Genomic DNA, 17,626 nt, shown 5'->3' with positions numbered 1-17,626 from the left:
GAAGTTTTGCCCATTACTATGTCTATATACAGTGAAATACTTGTTTAATTCGGTCTTAGTGGTGGCTTATAACCTCCAGGAACAGGGCTTGAAAAGCAAGGCTGTGTTGGGGCCGTCAGCACTACCGACCCCGGAGCTCCCGCCCCACGCCACTGCCCCCACAACCGCCACCACCGCTTCCCGCCCTGCACTGCCTCAACGGAAGGACGCAGGGGCACGCACGCACGCACGCACGCACGCACGCACGCACGCACGCACGCACGCACGTACGTCATGTAAGCCGCCGCCATAGTCCTGCCGCCTCTTCGCCCGTCGCCATGTCGTCTTTCCCGGAGCTGTATTTTAATGTCGATAACGGGTACTTGGAAGGCTTGGTGCGCGGTTTTAAGGCGGGAGTGCTCCGGCAAGGCGACTACGTGAACTTGGTGCAGTGTGAGAGCCTGGAGGGTGAGTTGGGGGTGTGTCTGAGGTGGGTGGGGGACACCCTCCGCCTTCATACTGAGGAGAATGGCTGTCGGGCTGAGGGGAAAGCTTAATGGAGGGGTGGTGGGACCGTGGGGAGGCGGGGTGTTGTGTGGCAGTGAGGAAAAGAGTCCATATAGGCCTTTTTGAGTTTTTTTCCCCTCTTCACTCTGGCTGAGCAGGCATTTGGCGCCATAGAATCATAGAATGGTTTGGGTTTGATCATCTAGTTCCAACCCACCCTTCCGTGGGCATGATACCTCACGCTAGAGGTGTCCCCCCACCGCGGCTGCTTCCTCTGAGCTCAGCTGACTCAATTTTGTGGCCTTGCGATTGTAGCAGCTGATGAAAGCTGGCAGTTTAAGGAAGCTCAAGCTCCCAATGCTTTCTTGAGGAGGCTGTCTAGCTGTGGTGTGTTTCCTGCGGTTGTTGGGAACCTGGTTAGTTTGTCAGGCTTTGCTGAGGAGTCTTGTTTTGGGCTTTCACTTCCTAAGTGGCAGGCAGAGCAGGAAGGCTTTTTAAGGCCAGAAGCAAGATTAATGGGGTATTATAACTTAATCCCTGATACCCGTGATCAGTTTAAGGAGATTGGGTCCCTTAGGAAAGTACATGTTGTTACTGAAGGGTTGCTAGTGGAAAAACTCTAGTGCAGACCTTTGTAAATTCACTGGTGAATTACGCTTTACCTGTGATTTTGAGTTCTCTTTCAAGGCTAAATCTGACTTCCAGACATCGTTTTTTATTCTAGATCAGTGTGTATAAACCTAGAGAGCTGTGAAGGTTTTGCTTAGTGATGCTTTTCATCTCTGTTCAGTTTGTCTTAATTAGCCAGTGCTGATCTATTCCTCTGTATCAGTGACCTGCTTAAGAGTTTTCCCTCATGGGTGCCCAGAACCTGGGTCACAAATCATGAAGATCAAAACCAGGTCTCTCTTGAAACAGAAACATGTATCCAGAGATGTTGGTTGTTTTGGTCAATAGGGCTATAATTATTGGATCATTCTTTTTTCTGAAAATAGTGGTTAAGGTCAGCCTGATCTTAACCATTGCTGAGTGACTGAAATTTATATTAACTCTCTAGAGGGATCCTTGACCAGCAGAACCCTGGATGCAAATTACTTGGAGCTACTTGCTCAACTGTTAAATAACAGAATGGAAACAGAATGCTGTGGTGTGCCTCAGTCTCTACCTTAAAACATATCCAGGGTGGTTTTACTTAGTACAGAAGCCCCTTTTCAGGTAGACTTTTTTGCAGCTCTTTGCTTGCAGCAGTCTCTGTCATTCTTGCTATGGAGCTCAGGGTTTGGAAGAGAGTCGTGGGAGGCATTTCTGCTCACCTGCTAGTCGCCAGTCTCAGCATGCCCTAAATTATCACTTTATCACCTTCCCTGCGGGTAACTTCTTTGGAGTCTTTCTGTACCTTACAGCTTCTCCTTAAGTATATAATTTTTTTTCCCCCTCCTTTCCTTGCCTTCTGAATGAGATTGTGTAAATTTTGCTTTCACTTGGAGTCCTGTTTTCTCCATTTGGAGTGATCATTTCGAAGTTCCCATATCAGTCACAGAATCCTAGGTTGAAAGGGACCTCAAGGATCATCTGGTCCAACCTTTCTAGGCAAAGCATGAGCTGGACTGCATGTCTAAGCATCCTGTTCAGCCCAGTCTGAAGTGTTTAGTGTTGGGGAGTCCAAAATTCTCTGCAGAGGTTATTCCAATGGCTGGCTGTTCTCATTGGGAAAAATTTTCCTTTTGTGTCCAGTCAGAATCTCCCCAGGAGTAACTTGTGCCATCCCCACTCATACATTTGTCTTGGTATTGTTACTGCCCTGTCCTGACAGCTCCCTGATGGTGGCTGCCGCTATGCTCCTTGTCACCCTTCATTCAGAGCCTGAATGCTGTTCTAAGTTCACTGCCAGTCTCATTCCTCTTCCACTTGGCTTTCTGTGCCCCTGGAGATACCAGAAGTGACTAAGTCCCTCTACAAGACACTCTACATTGTGCTCCTATAGAAGGATTTTCCTTCAAAGCAACATTGCTGTTGATCACTTACTATGTCTGTGGCCAGACCATTTCTTTCTTCTGTCCCTTTAGTTCCCATTTTCCTATTTCAGTATCTGTTTTCTGTGCTTTGCAGACTTCTAACACTTTCTCTCCCAGATGCTTGTCTGCACTAAATCCAGGCAGTAGCTAGATTACCAGCCAAAATAATTACTCTGGCATAAAATAAACTTTCTGCTATTCTTTTTTGTCTTCACTGCACCTCTTGCCTGAGTCTGGCTCTGCAGTTAGTTCAGTTCTGGAGCAAATTATCACCTTGGTCCTGAAGAACCAAGTCTGTCTGGGGGCTGGCCCTGGGAATCTGGTATCCGTCTGGTTGCTGCTGCTAGGAGGTATTGCTTCCAGGTCTGAAATGCTGCTTCCTCTTGTGTGCTTGTATCGTTCTGGAAGCAAAAAGGAATTGACTTCTCTGCTTCAGGACTTGGGCTTACAGCTTAGTGCTGCTGGAAGGAGGTCATGCTTTTCTGTGTGATCCTCTGCTTATCTGATCACAGAGAAACCCAGTTCAAGCTCTGGCTTCTTAATGAGCTGGAAATAGAGCCAAACAGGTGGTCAGGCAGGCTCCTGAGCTGGCTACAGAAGGGGCAGGAAAACATAAGCAGGATTGAGGTGAGGGAGTAAGAGCTGTTTTGGCTTAAGTTCTCTCTTGAAACCCTCGCCAATAATATATTTAATCCCTTCTTTTAGCTCCAAATTTTGTGATTGTTTCTCTGCCAGAAATCCTTGTGTGCCACACACCTGTGCTGGATATTAGAATCTGCCTGGCCCTCTCTGTGGCAGCCAATTCCTGCTTCTGACACAAGGTGTCAGTGAAGGACTGGGAGCTGCTTTCTTTTGCCTCGATGCTGTGAGCATGGATTTGTGCTTGAGTGGACTCTGTCTTGGGTAACCAAACTTATGAGTCACTCACATTTCTGCTGTCAAACGGGTGGTGAGCTGTCTCCACCTTCTAAAAGCTGTGGTGGCCTGTTAGAGAGCTGGTATCATCTCTGGAGATTAAAAAGCTGTTGATGCATTTGGACAGCAGTGCTGCTTTTAAGCAGCAGAGTTCAGTCTGGGACTAGAATGTAGGTTATTTCCAGGCTTTACTGTTGGTCTGCAGTGCTCCATACTCGAAGAAGTATATGGAGCCTGAAGTGCACAGAAGCATCTTTAGAAACAGGAATTTCTTTTCCTTCAAGTTAGCATTCATGAGCCTGCTATCGCTAATGTTCTTCTTCCTTCCACACTGTTAGTATAGGAAACATTTCTTTTTGACCAGCTAGTGTTACAGATGTGATTGATACAGTGAAATCCAGCAGCAGGACATATCACTTTCTACTTAGGTAATGAGGTCATGAAATGGCCAGCTGAAAAGCTGGCTGAAGCTTATTAGTGTAGGCCTTTGTTGGGAAAGGCTTTCCACAGGCTGTGTGTTTCCGCCACCAGCACCTATGTGGGTGCTGGTGCTTCCGTAGGTGCAGTTGGCCCAGCTGGGGTCTTGTGCACCTTATGGAAACAATGGTGGGATGGTTTCTTTTGTGTCTTCAGCTTAAGGTGTGTGTAGAATGAATCTTGTGCCCCTCAAGGCTCTCTCATGTTCTGCTTGTGCATCTCAGCCTGCACTTTTTCCTGTGAAAGCTCTTGGGTTTTCAGTTTGCATAACCCGAAAGTAGTGGTGTTGTGTCATGTCTGTGAAGAGCACAGCAACCGTCTGAGCCCCAAAGATGTATTTGGGAGGCAAAGGCTGTCTAGGAGAAGAAAATACATGTGATTCTTTTAGATAGAAAGGATTTCCAAGACTGTGGTCCTCTCATCTCAGTTTGGTCTACAGGCCTCCATTTGTAGGATGCTTGCTAATCAGCAGTGAAATTGAAGAGCTTGAAGCGCTGGACTGCCTCGCTTCACACCAGCTGGAGGGCGTGGTGGTCTGCCTGAATGGTGTCCTCACACTGGAGCCCTGTTTCCTGTCAAATGCGTCTGCAGGAACACATAGGGAGTGCTATGCTCTTGATACAGGGCTGGATGGTGTGGAATAAACCAAGACTGGATGGGTTGGTTGATTTTGAGTCATGGAAGCGTTTCCGGGGTTGCTGTCTGTAGCCCTCCCTGCCCAGAACGGGAGTGCTGCTTTCAGTCAGCTGAGGAGTGCATTACTAAAAGCTTGCTGTCTTAAATGCCTCTTCAGTGTAATGACATCTGCTTCTCCTCCACTCTCTCCTCTTCCTCTTTCTCCAGGCAAAGAAGATGAAATAATTGGAAATGTATTGAGCATGTGATTGAGCCGCTGTGAAGTGAAATCTGTCTGTCTTCTTGTTGTCTAACTACAGAGCAGTAGACACACCAGAGCAGAGGCCTGCCTGAGCAGAGCTGTGGCCTCTTGGAGGCAAGAAATGGATGTTTGGAGTGTTTCTTCTGTGCACCAGGCTTCTGCTGAGTGCAGTATGTGCTTTTGTTTTCATAGTCCCAAGGATCTTTCTTCTCCCCTGGAGGCTGCCTTTGCTTTATGGTGTTATGTGCTGAATGTTCACCACATCTCCTTTCACTGAGAGCAGGAGAGGCTGTGCTACCCTTCTCTCTTCCATTATATTGCTGTGGTCCTGGAGTTCAAGCCCAGAAAGTTTGGAGCTGGGCTTCAATTTTGGCTTAACCACATGGGCAGTGTGTCCTCTTGTATAGAGAAGTTGCATTGTTACCAGAGCTACACACTGCCTGCAAGCCTGCTTTTGACACCTCAATCCATGGTGGAGCTCATGGTGTTCTCCTGGGTGTGGGAAGAAGAGGGTAGGTCCTTTCCCATGTAGCTCCTCTGCTGTACAAGCAACTAAGGAGTGGACACTTGATAGTCCTGAAGGGTGGCCATGCTTAGATCCATCTTGAACTCTGTGAATGGTTCAGTCTGAATCTGGAACTCGGTGGGTGTAGAAACCAAGCTGTAATATGGTTAGGTATCTTTCGAAACCATGATAACAATGTTTTCTGTCTCCTGACATCTAAGACCCCTTTGTTGAAAGATGACCTTTGCCTGCTGGGACTGTGCTGGAGGATTGTCCCTGTCCCCAGGAGCTTTCATCTGCAGGATGAGGCCAAGCATATGGGAATGATGACACCTGAGGAGGGCTTAGACTGTTCCTGTCTTGTGAATGCTGGCTGCATGTACGGAGAGAGAGCAGTAGCTGAAAGGCTTGTCCTTCTAATCTCAATGCTTTGTCCTGCATCCTCCAGTGTAACTGCTGGCTGTGGCTGGTTAATCAGCTGTCCTGTTAAAACAAACTCAAGGAAAACATTCTTTACTGGGGGAAAGATGGTACTTCCATGGCCTGCTAAATCATGGTGGCAAGCAAACACTGTGGTCTCTGGCTTCCTGCAGGGTTCAGCAGAGGCTCTTTGCTGTTTGTTCTGGCCTCCTTTACTGGGCAGAGACACACTTCATGGCTTCTTCTAGCTAAACTTGCATGCAGCAGCTGAGGTCAGCTTCTCAGTACTAGTGCAGCTTCAGTCCTTGTTTATGTCCTGCCCCTCCTTAGAAGATGGTGGTGTCTGGATTTCCTGGCAGCCTGTTGGTACTTTCTTCTTCTTGTTTTTCCTTTGCTGTCAGCTCCTGCAGTGTGAGAATGTTTTCTGTCCTGTTTCCCTTAGCTTCTGGATGATTTGCTGCCTCTCATTTAAACCACTGCACTAGGTGCTGGGGTGATGTCCTGTTGGTGTACTGGACCTCAGAGGTTACAGCTGTGACTTAGTGCAGTCTGTTTTTAGAGGGGAGAAGAAAAGGGTACAGAGAGGTGAAGTTTCTTGGAGACACAGGTAGGTTAGGAGGTGTTCCTCGCCTTTTGAAAGGATCAGGAGAGGGCTACCTGGTTGAGGGGCTCCTGAGGAAACAAAATCTGAATGTGCTGGGTTTGAGACTCTGATGGGGGCAACTTCAACCCCAGGAAGGGCTGGACTAGAAACATGGGCTGCTGTTTGGTGGTGAGGATGTCTCAGAGAAGTGAAGAATGAGAGGCAAGATGCTGGTGGGTGGAAAGGGGCAAAGATGATGCTTCTCTGTGTTTAGCTCTGGCCTGGAGGAATTGCTCCTCCTCTGATCTGGAGGAATTGCTCCTCCTCTGTCCTAGAGGAATTGCTGCCTGACAGCAGAAGAAAATTGGTACGCCTGTACTGTGGTGTGCAACCACAGAAAAGGTCTTAAATTCTCTGGGGAATGAAGGGTCTCTGGATGATTCTTGGGTGAGATTTCATAGAATCAGTTCCAGGAGTGTCTGAGGTGGCTTTAAACAGATCTAATGAAAAGCAATAAGCCAAATGGTAATGACTGCAGTCTTCTGAAGGGAGATGTGGGTGACAGAACTGAACTGCAGACTGCTGTGTGATCCCTCAGCTGCTTTACTGCCTCCAGCCTGGGATATAGCAAAAAAGATTGTAATTTTAATATATGCAGCGATGGCTCAGGGTGCTTTGGAATGAGATGTCAGGGTCAGAGCAGATAATTGTGTGAAAACATCAGTTAAGCTTTTGCAGCTTCCAAGCTGATCCCGTGCCTGTGTGTGAGAAGACGGATCGGTCCTTGCCTGGAAGTGCTCAAGCCCTTAACTTGATTCAGAGCTCTGCAATGCGGTTACGGGAGGATGCTGAAGAAGGAAGGGTAGAAGTTTGAGTTGCTAGGGCCTTGGGTCGCTGTGAGTAGGGCTTAGAGAATAGGCTTTGACTGACAGATGTCTGAAAGACTGAATAATGGCTTAATTCCTTGTTATGATACAGCAGACCTGCAGGAGAGCATAGTAGTATTACTGTGGATCTGAAGTCTCATGAAAATGTCATATGAAACGTCAAGGTGTGGTTGAATTAAAGTTCATTTGTGCTTGTGCCTCACATATAGTCTGCTGCATCGAAACCAGAGGGCCTTATCAGAGATTTGAAAGAAGGTGGCTGTAAGTACATGTCATGGTAATTTCAGTCACTTCCCTACTTGAATACTCAGCAGAAACAGGCTGTTGTTCTGACAGGCTGTTGTGTTCTTGCATAAGGCAGCTTTCTGGGAACTATGACCTGGCCATAATTTACTAGCTTTTGCGGGGGAGGAGAGAGAACAAAAGTGTTGTGGTAATTCAGACACTCCCATGCCAAATGCTGCCTCAAATCTGTTTCTTAAAGTCTGTGAACTGCTTGGAAAAATGCCGAAACAAGCAAACATACCTCTCAGAAGCAGTTGCTGCATTGAGGCTGTGCGCTGATGCTACCCAGCATCTGGAGGAGCCCATCAGCTCCTGGGCTCTAGGTCCAGGTCTCTCTGGGCTCTAGGTGCCGGTCTCTCTTCAGCAGGCAGAAGACTTCCAGTCAGCATCTTGTCGACATGCAGTGTGTGGGATCCCTGGCAGCTGCTGCTGCCGAGGTGTTGCAGTTGCTGCTAGAGGCCAACTCCAGCTCAGTCTGAACTTGTGTTAGGAAATAGGAACTTGAGCTTGTGGAGAGCTTGGGGCTTGCTCAGCAATGGGTCTACTTATTAGTCACTGTGCTACTGCGACAGCTCTTCTGGCAGGGGATTTATGAGACCGTGGGATTAGTTTGTTCTTAACTGTGAAGCCTGACATGTGAATAGTCCTATTAAAACCTCCCAAACCCTCTTGGCTGAGGCTCAGTGATGGGCTTGAGGAGGACAGGCTCACTTAAGTCAATTGTACACCATGGGATGCATTGAGTCAGGGTTTATAAATCTGGTCAGATTTTTGGAAAATCTATTCTGCTCTGTCTGCTTGGATGCTAAGAGACTTCAGAAGACTTCAGTTTGGGTATGGCTTTCCAAGTGTTATATAAACATGGCCCTTATTCCAGTTGCAACATAATGTTATGCTGAATCTTGTGCCATGGAGCTGGCGGGGCAACCCCCTCATCAAGCAGGACAAAATGCTCTGGGAGCTTGCTCAAAGCTCTTGAGGGAGAAGCTGCAAGGCACAGCATGCAGCCTGTGTGACTCTGGTCTCCATGACATGCAGCTCTGACTTCTGGAAGTGGATGGTATGGCAAACTCTACTTTTTGTGTCACTTGCAGCCTCAAAAGGAAGAGCAGAGTTGCAGGTCATGGTGACACCAAAAGGAACAGATGGTTTTGGGCTAGTAGAATTGGAGTTGAGGAGATGGCTAGAAACTTTGGAAGCTTCCCCACCGAAGTAAGAGCTAGGTAGGATATGCAATAGCTGCTTCCTCTCCAAGGGCCTGTATAGCTGCAAAACAGCATTGCATGCCTTTCTGGGAAGGCTTAGTTTTCGTTAAAGCTCTGCACAATTGCAGAGAACTGCAAGAAGGAGGTATGTGGATGTAGCTACTGCTGTCCACTGGGCCTTCCCTTGCAGTCTGATTTTATGGGTGCAGTACTCTTACCATGATCGTTTCTCTCACATTCACTGAGCAACTGCTGAATTTTGTTCCATGCTTTCTCTAGCCTCCTCTAAAAGCAAACAAGTAAAGCCCTGATCTGACAGTGGAACTTAATTTCCATTTGGACTCCAGAGCTTCTCATCCAAGACCTTTCAGAAGAGGGACTGAAACTTCTCAAGTGTTTGACTTTGTGGCAAGGTTCATGTTGAAAACTCCATTGTCTGAGTTATCCAGACAATGTTTTCCCACCTCAGAAGTGTGAGCGTAAGTTGGCAATGTTTTGGTAGAGCAAAACACAGCTGTTTAGCTGCAGCATAGTCTGGGGAACAGAGATCTACTTTAAGTTTCTGCTTTGCTTCAGCTGGGATGTGTGTTGGGCAAGTAACTCTTTGCTGCATCCAGGCTTCCTTAGTAAGAGTACCACCAAACTCTCCTGTAAACCACAGAAATAGTGCTCGGTTTCTGTCATGTTTCTAAGTCGCTGGCCTTTTCCTCTCTCTGTAACCACCATGTTTCCTGTGACACTTAGCAGTGGTAATGTCTTGGTAACTAAAAAGTGCTGGGTCAACAACATCTTTAATAGACTTCCTTGGAAATAACCAGAAGAGTTAAAGTCAGCTTGAAGGCTGTTTGACCCCTAGGGCTGAGGACAGTGTCTTGCTGTACAGTCCAAGCTCAGTCTGGAGCCCAGTGTGGAGGATGCTCTCCAGCTCGTGCCTGTAGCTGGGTGGAATGTCAAAAGATCAAACTCCTCAAGCTAGGCTGAGTCCTTGCTTTGACCTCAGTACTGTGGTTGCTTGTGCTGTAATGCTGAGGACTCGATCCAGTGGAGGGGAAGGGCAGCCTCAGTGCTGTTCTTTCACAGAAACCAGGGAGAAATGGCTTTTCATTTTTTTTTTTTTTTTTTCTTGTTTTCTCTGGACTGTGTGTTCACATCTGGTTTAACTAAACTCTTCCAGCTACTCTCCTTTCCCCATAAAGGTCTTGAATCCCTTGGAGGGTGCTTGTCTAACTGGCCCTCCGAGGTAGAGTTGAAGGAAGATGAACATTATGTACCAGTGCAACTAGCAGAGCTTTGTAGAATTGTATGATGTTCCTCAGTTCTGGATTCAGTTTTTCCATGGAGACACTTAAATGCTTTTGGCTCAAATAGGGCTTTTATCTTGACAGAGCTCAGCATGTTGTAGTTGATTGTTGGCCAGGACTGGAGCTTGGTTGGGCACCTGACCTACAGCAAGGGTAAGGGAGGAAACAAAGGTTCCCTCTACTACAAACTGGAGGAGGGGAAGGCTTCTAAGCCTGTTCCTTGTCTTGGTTTTGGCTGGAATAGAGTTAATTTTCTTCTAGTAGCTGGTCAAGTGCTGTTTTGAATTTAGGATGAGCATAACATACCAGTGTTCTAGCTGTTGCTAAGTACTGCTTATTCTAAATCAAGGACTTTTCAGTCTTTCATGGTTTGCCAGTGGGGGGGGGGGGGCACAAGAAGCCAGAAAGGAGCACAGCCAGGACAGCTAACCTGAACTATTCAAAGGGGTATTCCACACCAAAGCATGTCATGACCAGTATAGAAACTACATGGAGCTGGCTGGAAACCTTCTCTTCTCCAGGCTGAACAAGCCCATCTCTCCCAGCCTGTCTTCAGAGCAAAGGTGCTCCAGCCCTCACAGCATCTTCATGGCCCTGCTCTGGACTCGCTCTAACTGGTCTGCCTGTTTTATCATTTCAAGGTTGCTGTTTGTGTATTTTTGGCTTTGAAAGCTTTTCCAGTGCCACCCATCACTAGTATCTGAGGGAACTTGCTTGTGGATGCAGATAGGTTCTTGGTTGTGATTGCTTCAGAGAAGCCTGCAACCAGAGCCCTTGGGGCTAGAGAAAGTGCTTAAGTTGTTGGTTTTTAAAATTATTTTCTAGGAAGTATTTGCTAGAAATCTAGAACCTCCCATCTTTATCAAGCACAGTGGGCAGCTACATGCTCCGTTGCACAGTGCCACAGTTACCTCTTTAAGATGGGACAAAGCTGGTATTGTGAAACACTGATCTCCTCCTGTGTTTGGGTTGTCCCTGATAAAACTAAGCACAGATAAAAACATACGATTTAATGTGGGTTTTTTCTAGGTGATCTTTCAGAGAAGAGAATGCCCAGAGAAGGGCTGAGCAACAGCTTTCTTGGGTGTGCTCAAAAGAAAAAACAGCCCAAACCCAACACAAACCCTGTAGAGTGGAATAATTCTTTCTTTTTCAGACTTGAAACTGCACCTCCAGAGCACAGACTATGGGAACTTCCTGGCCAATGAAGCCTCCCCACTCACTGTCTCCGTCATAGACGACAAGCTGAAAGAGAAGATGGTAGTGGAGTTCCGTCACATGAGGAACCATGCCTATGAGCCTCTAGCAAGTTTTCTGGACTTCATCACGTGAGTACCAACTATTCATCAGTAGCATTTGAAACACTGGTGTTCTTCCAGACTTGAGGGCTCTCAGACCAGTTTTGCACTCTTGACCCTGTAGCTCCTGTGTGTTCTGCAGCATCTTGAACAAAACTTGTATCTGGAGGTCTCAAAGCAGCAGCACAGTATCACTATGCTATTAAAGGCTTCTGCTTCTTGGATGTGCTGGCACAGCTGCTTGGCTGCTTTCCCTGCAGCACTGGTTCAGTCTCTATTGGACCTGTCATTTAGCTTTGTCCCTTGTGCTAAACGTTCCTATTTTATTGTTCTTAAATGTGATCCTGCTGCAATGCATGTGCACAACAGCAGTTGGCTGATCATTCTGACCCACTGAGGTCTGTCAGCCTTTGTCGAGGCTGCTGTGATACCGATATCTCACTCTGGGCTTTGTATGCTTTCCTTGATCCTATCACAAACTGGTTTAAGGAGTTGACCTGGCCAAAAATTGAACCACCTTACTGTTTGGCGTTAATCATTAATTTTTTTTATTTATTTGGTTTTTTTTCCAGCCAACCCTATGGAATCCACCAAATAGTGGATTTCCAGTAAGGAAAGGGAGGCCTAGAACATGCAGCAGGGAAAGACAGGGCTGCAGCACCCTCAATATGTCTCACTTGGTGCGTGGAAAGACACAGGGTGTGTACACTTCCACAGCAGGTTCAGCTGATGTGAAAAGGTTGAAATAGCAGTTTCCTCACAAGTGTCTTCTCCTAGCAGTTTTGCAACACCCTCTCCTTCTGTGTTTTGCTTTTGCTTTAATTGGAATAAAGAGAAATTCCTAGTCTCGGTGAGATACTGGTTGTGCTAGTCAGCAGTATTACTTCCATGTTTCAGTTGCGTTTTTTCCTTTCTTTAGCCTACACTCCTGTAAGGTCTATTTTGCCCTGCAAACTGCCTAGCCAGTGGCCTCCTCTGAGCAGTAAGGAGATATCTTACGGGCCCCCTATTTCTGTTCTTGAGCATGATAGTTCATAAATCAGCACTGATTTATTTGATACAGTGAGCTTGGGTTCATTGCAGGCGCTCTGGCACGTGTTATTTAATCTTGCATTTCTAACAATTGTGTGTGTATTATCTTGCTAGCCACCTAGAGATTTTTGAAGGATGGAGGCTGATACAGACAGGCATCTGTGGTCAGTTCAGAGATTTTAAGATTAGCCTATCTGGGGTGTCTCCTGCACATGCAGATATTGATTAAAGGCCTGCCTGTCTGTCTGCCACGTTCCTTCCTGTTCTGTCCTTTCTGTGTCTGAAAGGACATAGAAACCAGTATCTTATTTTCTAACCCAGTGGCTCTTATCTGTTATTTTCTGGGTCACTCTGCTAAAGCTGCCTGTCTTCTAAGCTTTTCCTATTTTCTAAGAAATAGCTATTTCTTATATGCTTGTCTCGAAAACACATGGAATTTTCATATTTGGCTCCAAATATGCAGTAAGATGTGGCAAGTCATAAGCAGGACATTACTAAGGCCTCATCTTGCAGGAGTGTTTGCAATAGATGCAGTAGTTCCTAGCTCATCTTAAGCTGATTGGAACAATCTCTTCTAGTCTCTCAAACTGAACTTCCGAAACACCTCTTTGCCCATCTTGAGTTTGCTGTAAAGACTGTTTGAGCCTGGCAATATTAGGTAGCTTGTCCTCCATGCATGCTTTTCCTTTGCTACCTTACAGGTTTATAGAAATGTTTCTATGGAAATATCATAGTAATCACTAACAGTCTCTTCTAGCTTCTGCCTTATCTGCTTAGAGGCAATAGTTTGGGCAGGATAGATGAGTATCTTGCAGACTTTAAAAGTTTGCTGTCCCCAAACAGTCTCACTTTGAAAACTGATGTCTGTAAAAGATGAACTGAAAGGCCTCAGATCATGCCTGCCCTGATTACAGTATCACAGTATCACAGCATGCTAGAGATTGGAAGGGACCTCAAAAGATCATCTAGTCCAGTCCTCCTGCTGGAGCAGGAACACCTAGATAATGTTACACAGGAATGTGTCCAGGGGGGTTTTGAATGTCTCCAGGGAAGGAGATCCACAATCTCCCTGGGCAGCCTGTTCCAGTGTTCTGTCACCCTCACTGAGAAGAAGTTTCTTCTCAAGTTTAAGTGGAACCTCTTGTGTTCCAGTTTGTACCCATTACCCCTTGTCCTATCATTGTTTGCCACTGAGTAGAGCCTGGCTCCATCCTCATGACAGTCCCCCTTTATATACACTATTAAGGTCACCCCTCAGTCTCCTCCAAACTATAGAGACCCAGCTCCCTCAGTCTTTCCTCATAAGGGAGATGCTCCACTCCCTTGATCATCTTAGTTGCCCTGTGCTGGACTCTCTCCAGCAGGTCCCTGTCCTTCTTGAACTGAGGGGCCCAAAACTGGACACAATATTCCAGATGCGATCTCACCAGGGCAGAGTAGAGGGGAAGGAGGACCTACTAACCACCCCCCTTCTAATACACCCCAGGATGCCATTGGCCTTCTTGGCCACAAGGGCACAGTGTTAGCTCATGGTCATCCTGTCGTCCACTAGGACCCCCAGATCCCTCTCCCCTGCACTGCTCTCTAACAGGTCGTTCCCCAACCTATACTGCAACCTGGGGTTGTTCCTGCCCGCATGCAGGACTCTACACTTTCCCTTGTTATATTTCATCAAGTTATTCCCTGCACAACTCTCCAGCCTGTCCAGGTCTCGCTGGGTGGCAGCACAGCCTTCTGGTGTGTCAGCCACTCCTCCCAGCTTAGTGTCATCAGCAAACTTGCTGACAGTACTCAATTCCCTCATATAAATCGTTGATGAATATATTAAATAATACTGGTCCCAGTACTGCCCTTGAGGCACTCCACTAGTTACAGGCCTCCAACTAGGCTCTGCCCCATAGACTACAACTCTCTGGCTTCTTTCCTTCAACCAGTTCACAGTCCACCTCACTACCTGATCATCCAGACCACACTTCCTCAATTTAGCTGTGAGGATGCTGTGGGAGACTGTGTCAAATGCTTTGCTGAAGTCAAGGTAGACCACATCCACCGCTCTGCCATCATCCATCCACTGTGTTATTTCCTCATAAAAGGCTATGAAATTGGTCAAGCCTGACTTCCCCTTGGTGAAGCCATGTTGACTGCCCCTCATAACCCTCTTATCCTTGATATGCCTTAAGATGGCACCAAGGATAAGGTGTTCCATCACTTTCCCAGGGATGGAGGTGAGGCTGACCGGTCTATAGTTACCCGGGTCCTCCTTCTTGCCCTTTTTGAAGACTGGAGTGACATTTGCTTTCCTCCAGTCCTCAGGCACCTCTCCCGTTTTCCAGGATTTGGTAATGATGGAGAGTGGTCTAGCAATTACTTCCTTCAGTTTCCTCAACACCCATGGGTGCATCCCATCTGGACCCATGGATTTATGGATGTCCGGATTGCTCAACTGGTCTCTAACCCATTCCTCACTTACACACTGCCTGACTTGGTAGGAAGACTCTGAATTGCTCTGGAAGTCCAGTTTCTTGTTACAACAGTCCTGTTGACCTTTATTCAGTGTCTATATCCACCTAGAGCTGTGTAGAAGACCTTGAACATCTCCTGTGATCTGATAGCCTGGTGGCTATCATTCCAGCTGTTGGAATGCCTTAATTGTAAAACTGGTGTTTTTTCTCAGCTTGATTTAACTTTCATTGTGTTCTGCTTCTGTCTCTGATTTTGATGAGTTCTGTACAGCAAATCACAATTCTTTGCAGGTATCCCTATTTCTTACATACTGCATAATCCCGTTCAGCACAGGATGTTTCTTTCTTGAGTTGTCTTCACTGTCATCTCTTCCTTTTTACCCACAAGATTTGCTTTAATGCTACTGTCTGCAGTGCTGCCTGGAAGAAGGCAAAAGGTAAAGCAGGAGAAAAGCCGCTTTCTTACATGAAACATCCTCACTCTTGCGGAGCCTGTTGTACAAGGTGTCCAAGTGTTTAGTTGCATTTTGTTGTGGTTCTGCTGCACCACTGTTGCAGGACTCTCCCCTGAGTCTGCACTCATCACACCAGTGGAGTATTATTGAAATAGAGAAGGTGTTACCAGCTTCAGAAGGTCCAAGGTGGGAGTCACTGTGAGCATGTTACAGGCTCTAATAACTTCTAATGACACTACAGACAAGTTAAAATACAAGAATGATGCTGAAACACAGGAGCTTGGAGAGGGTGCCACCTTTGCCCAGCAGTTTTAACTGTATTCTGTTGATAATACTTAGTGACAGGGCTAGTAGAAAAGAGAGTAGACTAGATACGACTTCTTGGGCTGCCTTTCAGACTGCTTTTTTTCCCTGAAACTGTCCCGTAGGTTGTAGCAGCTCTTGGTTCAGGACAGGACATAGAAGTTTCAGGGGTCCTGTTTGCAGAGCCCTCTCCTGGGAAGCTTGCCATACACATCCCAAATAGCTTGGGTGAACACAGGACAACTCCCTTGGGAGTCTGGCAGTGTGTACTTGTGCCAGTACTTCACCTAACCCAGGCTTGTCAGTGTCACAGGCAGTTTCAGCCCAACGATGTTGGCAGTGCTGGGGATGTTGTGCCTGTGCGCACAGAGGTACTATGTCATCTGCCTACCTGGGTGACACTGGAACAAGCCTGTGCCATTTGATCTCCTGCTCTGGCTGTGAGCACAGAATAGGCATAATGGGGTGATTTATCTTGGCCTTTTGAACATGACTATTTCGTACTCCTTTCTTTTAGGGTGCCTAATGAAACTTGAGGAGGAAATGGTAAAGATGTTCCTGGTAGGCAGCTCAGGGCAAGTGACTCACCAGGTGGTCAGAAGAAGAAATTGTACTCAACTGAATGTGTCTATGTGCTAAACCATGCAGGCTGAATTGAAATAGAAAATGGCAGAAAGATATGGAAAGTCTGAGCATGGCTGGCTTCTGCAGGAGGAAAGCTTGAGTGCACTGGGACTGTCTTGAGAGAGAGGCATTGGTTGTAAACAGATTTTGAAAACTGAGTGGCACAGTAGGAGGTGTGACTGGCTTAAAATGGAAGGAAATGTTTTACAGCATGTCCAGTTCAGCTATGAAACTCACTGCTGCAGGATGCCTTTGTAGCTACTTCTTGGGTGTCTTAGAAATACTAGATAACCTCACACCAGACAGAGGCATGTTAAATATTCAGGTACCATCCCACTGAGAACAATCAGGATGTTGGTGGCTGGTGCTGGGAGGTGGATGGAGCATTTAAAAGCAGTCTTTTTGCTGGTGGACCTCTGGAGTGGTTTTGAGTTGGTCAGCACATGGGTGTTGTGCTGCGTTTTCGAGGGTGCTCTGCTATTGACCCAGGGCACATTGCTGAGGGATCTGGGGAACTGTCTGATCTCAGGAACAGGTATGCCCTTGTCCCCTCCCCAACCTGCCAAAAGCTGTTTGTCCCCCCGTGTGTAATTTCTCTTGCTTCTTCTCTGTGTCCTATGAACCCAGGTAGGCGCCACGGGAAGCAGAAGCAGCAGCGGGGCTGGTGTGGGGGATCTGGAGCACCGGGAGGATGCTGTTCCTGGTCGTTGTTCCAGCCCAGCTTCAGCCCAGCTCGGCCTGTGACTTGCCGGAAGGTGGCACTCCAGCCCTGTCACTGCCCAGCCCCAGGGGCATCCCATCTGCTAGGTAACCTCTGGAGGCAAGCAGGAGTTAATTTACCTCCTGAGCTTAGGGGAAAGGACACTGTTGAAAGGCACACGAACAAAACTAATCCAAGAATGCACCTAGGCAGCATCCCAGTTCCACCCGTCACTTGCTGCCACTGCTTTTTGTCCTGTTGTGCTCCTCTCCTGGCACCACACTGACTCTTTCCTGGCTCTTATCCTCTCCAGGAACTTTTCCGTGGCAAGTGTAGCATTGTTAGTATCAAAATATAGAGGAAGTTGGCTGATTTCCCTTTTGTTTTTTCAAGTGGTGGCTGTAGCTGGTGGCCTTCTGCCACTGCATATTGTGGCAAGGGAAAGTTCTGCTTGTTGAGCCTGCCACAGTCTATGAAATACCTGCTAGCTCTGTGTCTTGCCATGTAGCTCCTTGTTGGTGCCTTCCCATGTCTTTCAACAGCCCACAGTAGGTTCTGGCTTGATAGGCACGAGTTGACTGTTAACATCTCGCTCCAATGCAAACAATTGACTGTTTGGCTGAGGGAATGCAGCTATGTTCTGTAGGGCAGCAACAAACAGGTATTAAGTGTACTTGAAACAGCAAAACCCACTTCCTGAATTCAACAAGCACATATTGACTTGGGGGGATGGAAGTGGGTTTTAGGTTCTTCTCAGTGCTGTGCTGCCCTGCCTTTCTGTAAAAGATTTGTTTGC

General features: G+C 46.9%; 1 protein-coding gene across 2 annotated transcripts in view; it reads left to right on the top strand.

Moving 5' to 3' along the window:
- The first annotated feature begins 263 nt into the window (after positions 1–263).
- The window catches only part of ATP6V0D1 (ATPase H+ transporting V0 subunit d1), a 37,970-nt gene continuing 20,607 nt past the window's right edge, over positions 264–17,626 (top strand). For both annotated transcript variants that reach the window (XM_062621227.1, XM_062621226.1), the window contains exons 1-2: positions 264–447; positions 11,113–11,284. In XM_062621227.1, the coding sequence (XP_062477211.1) occupies positions 318–447; positions 11,113–11,284 (302 nt within the window). In that variant the 5' untranslated portion in view covers positions 264–317. The remainder of the gene's footprint in view (positions 448–11,112; positions 11,285–17,626) is intronic.

This window comes from Pezoporus occidentalis, unplaced genomic scaffold (genome assembly GCF_034315485.1).
Source record: "Pezoporus occidentalis ecotype Australia unplaced genomic scaffold, CSIRO_AGI_Poc_V1 ctg229, whole genome shotgun sequence".
Taxonomy (NCBI): Eukaryota; Metazoa; Chordata; class Aves; order Psittaciformes; family Psittacidae; genus Pezoporus; species Pezoporus occidentalis.
Note: the sequence above shows the minus strand (reverse complement) of the source record. Positions and strands in the feature narration are given on the sequence as shown.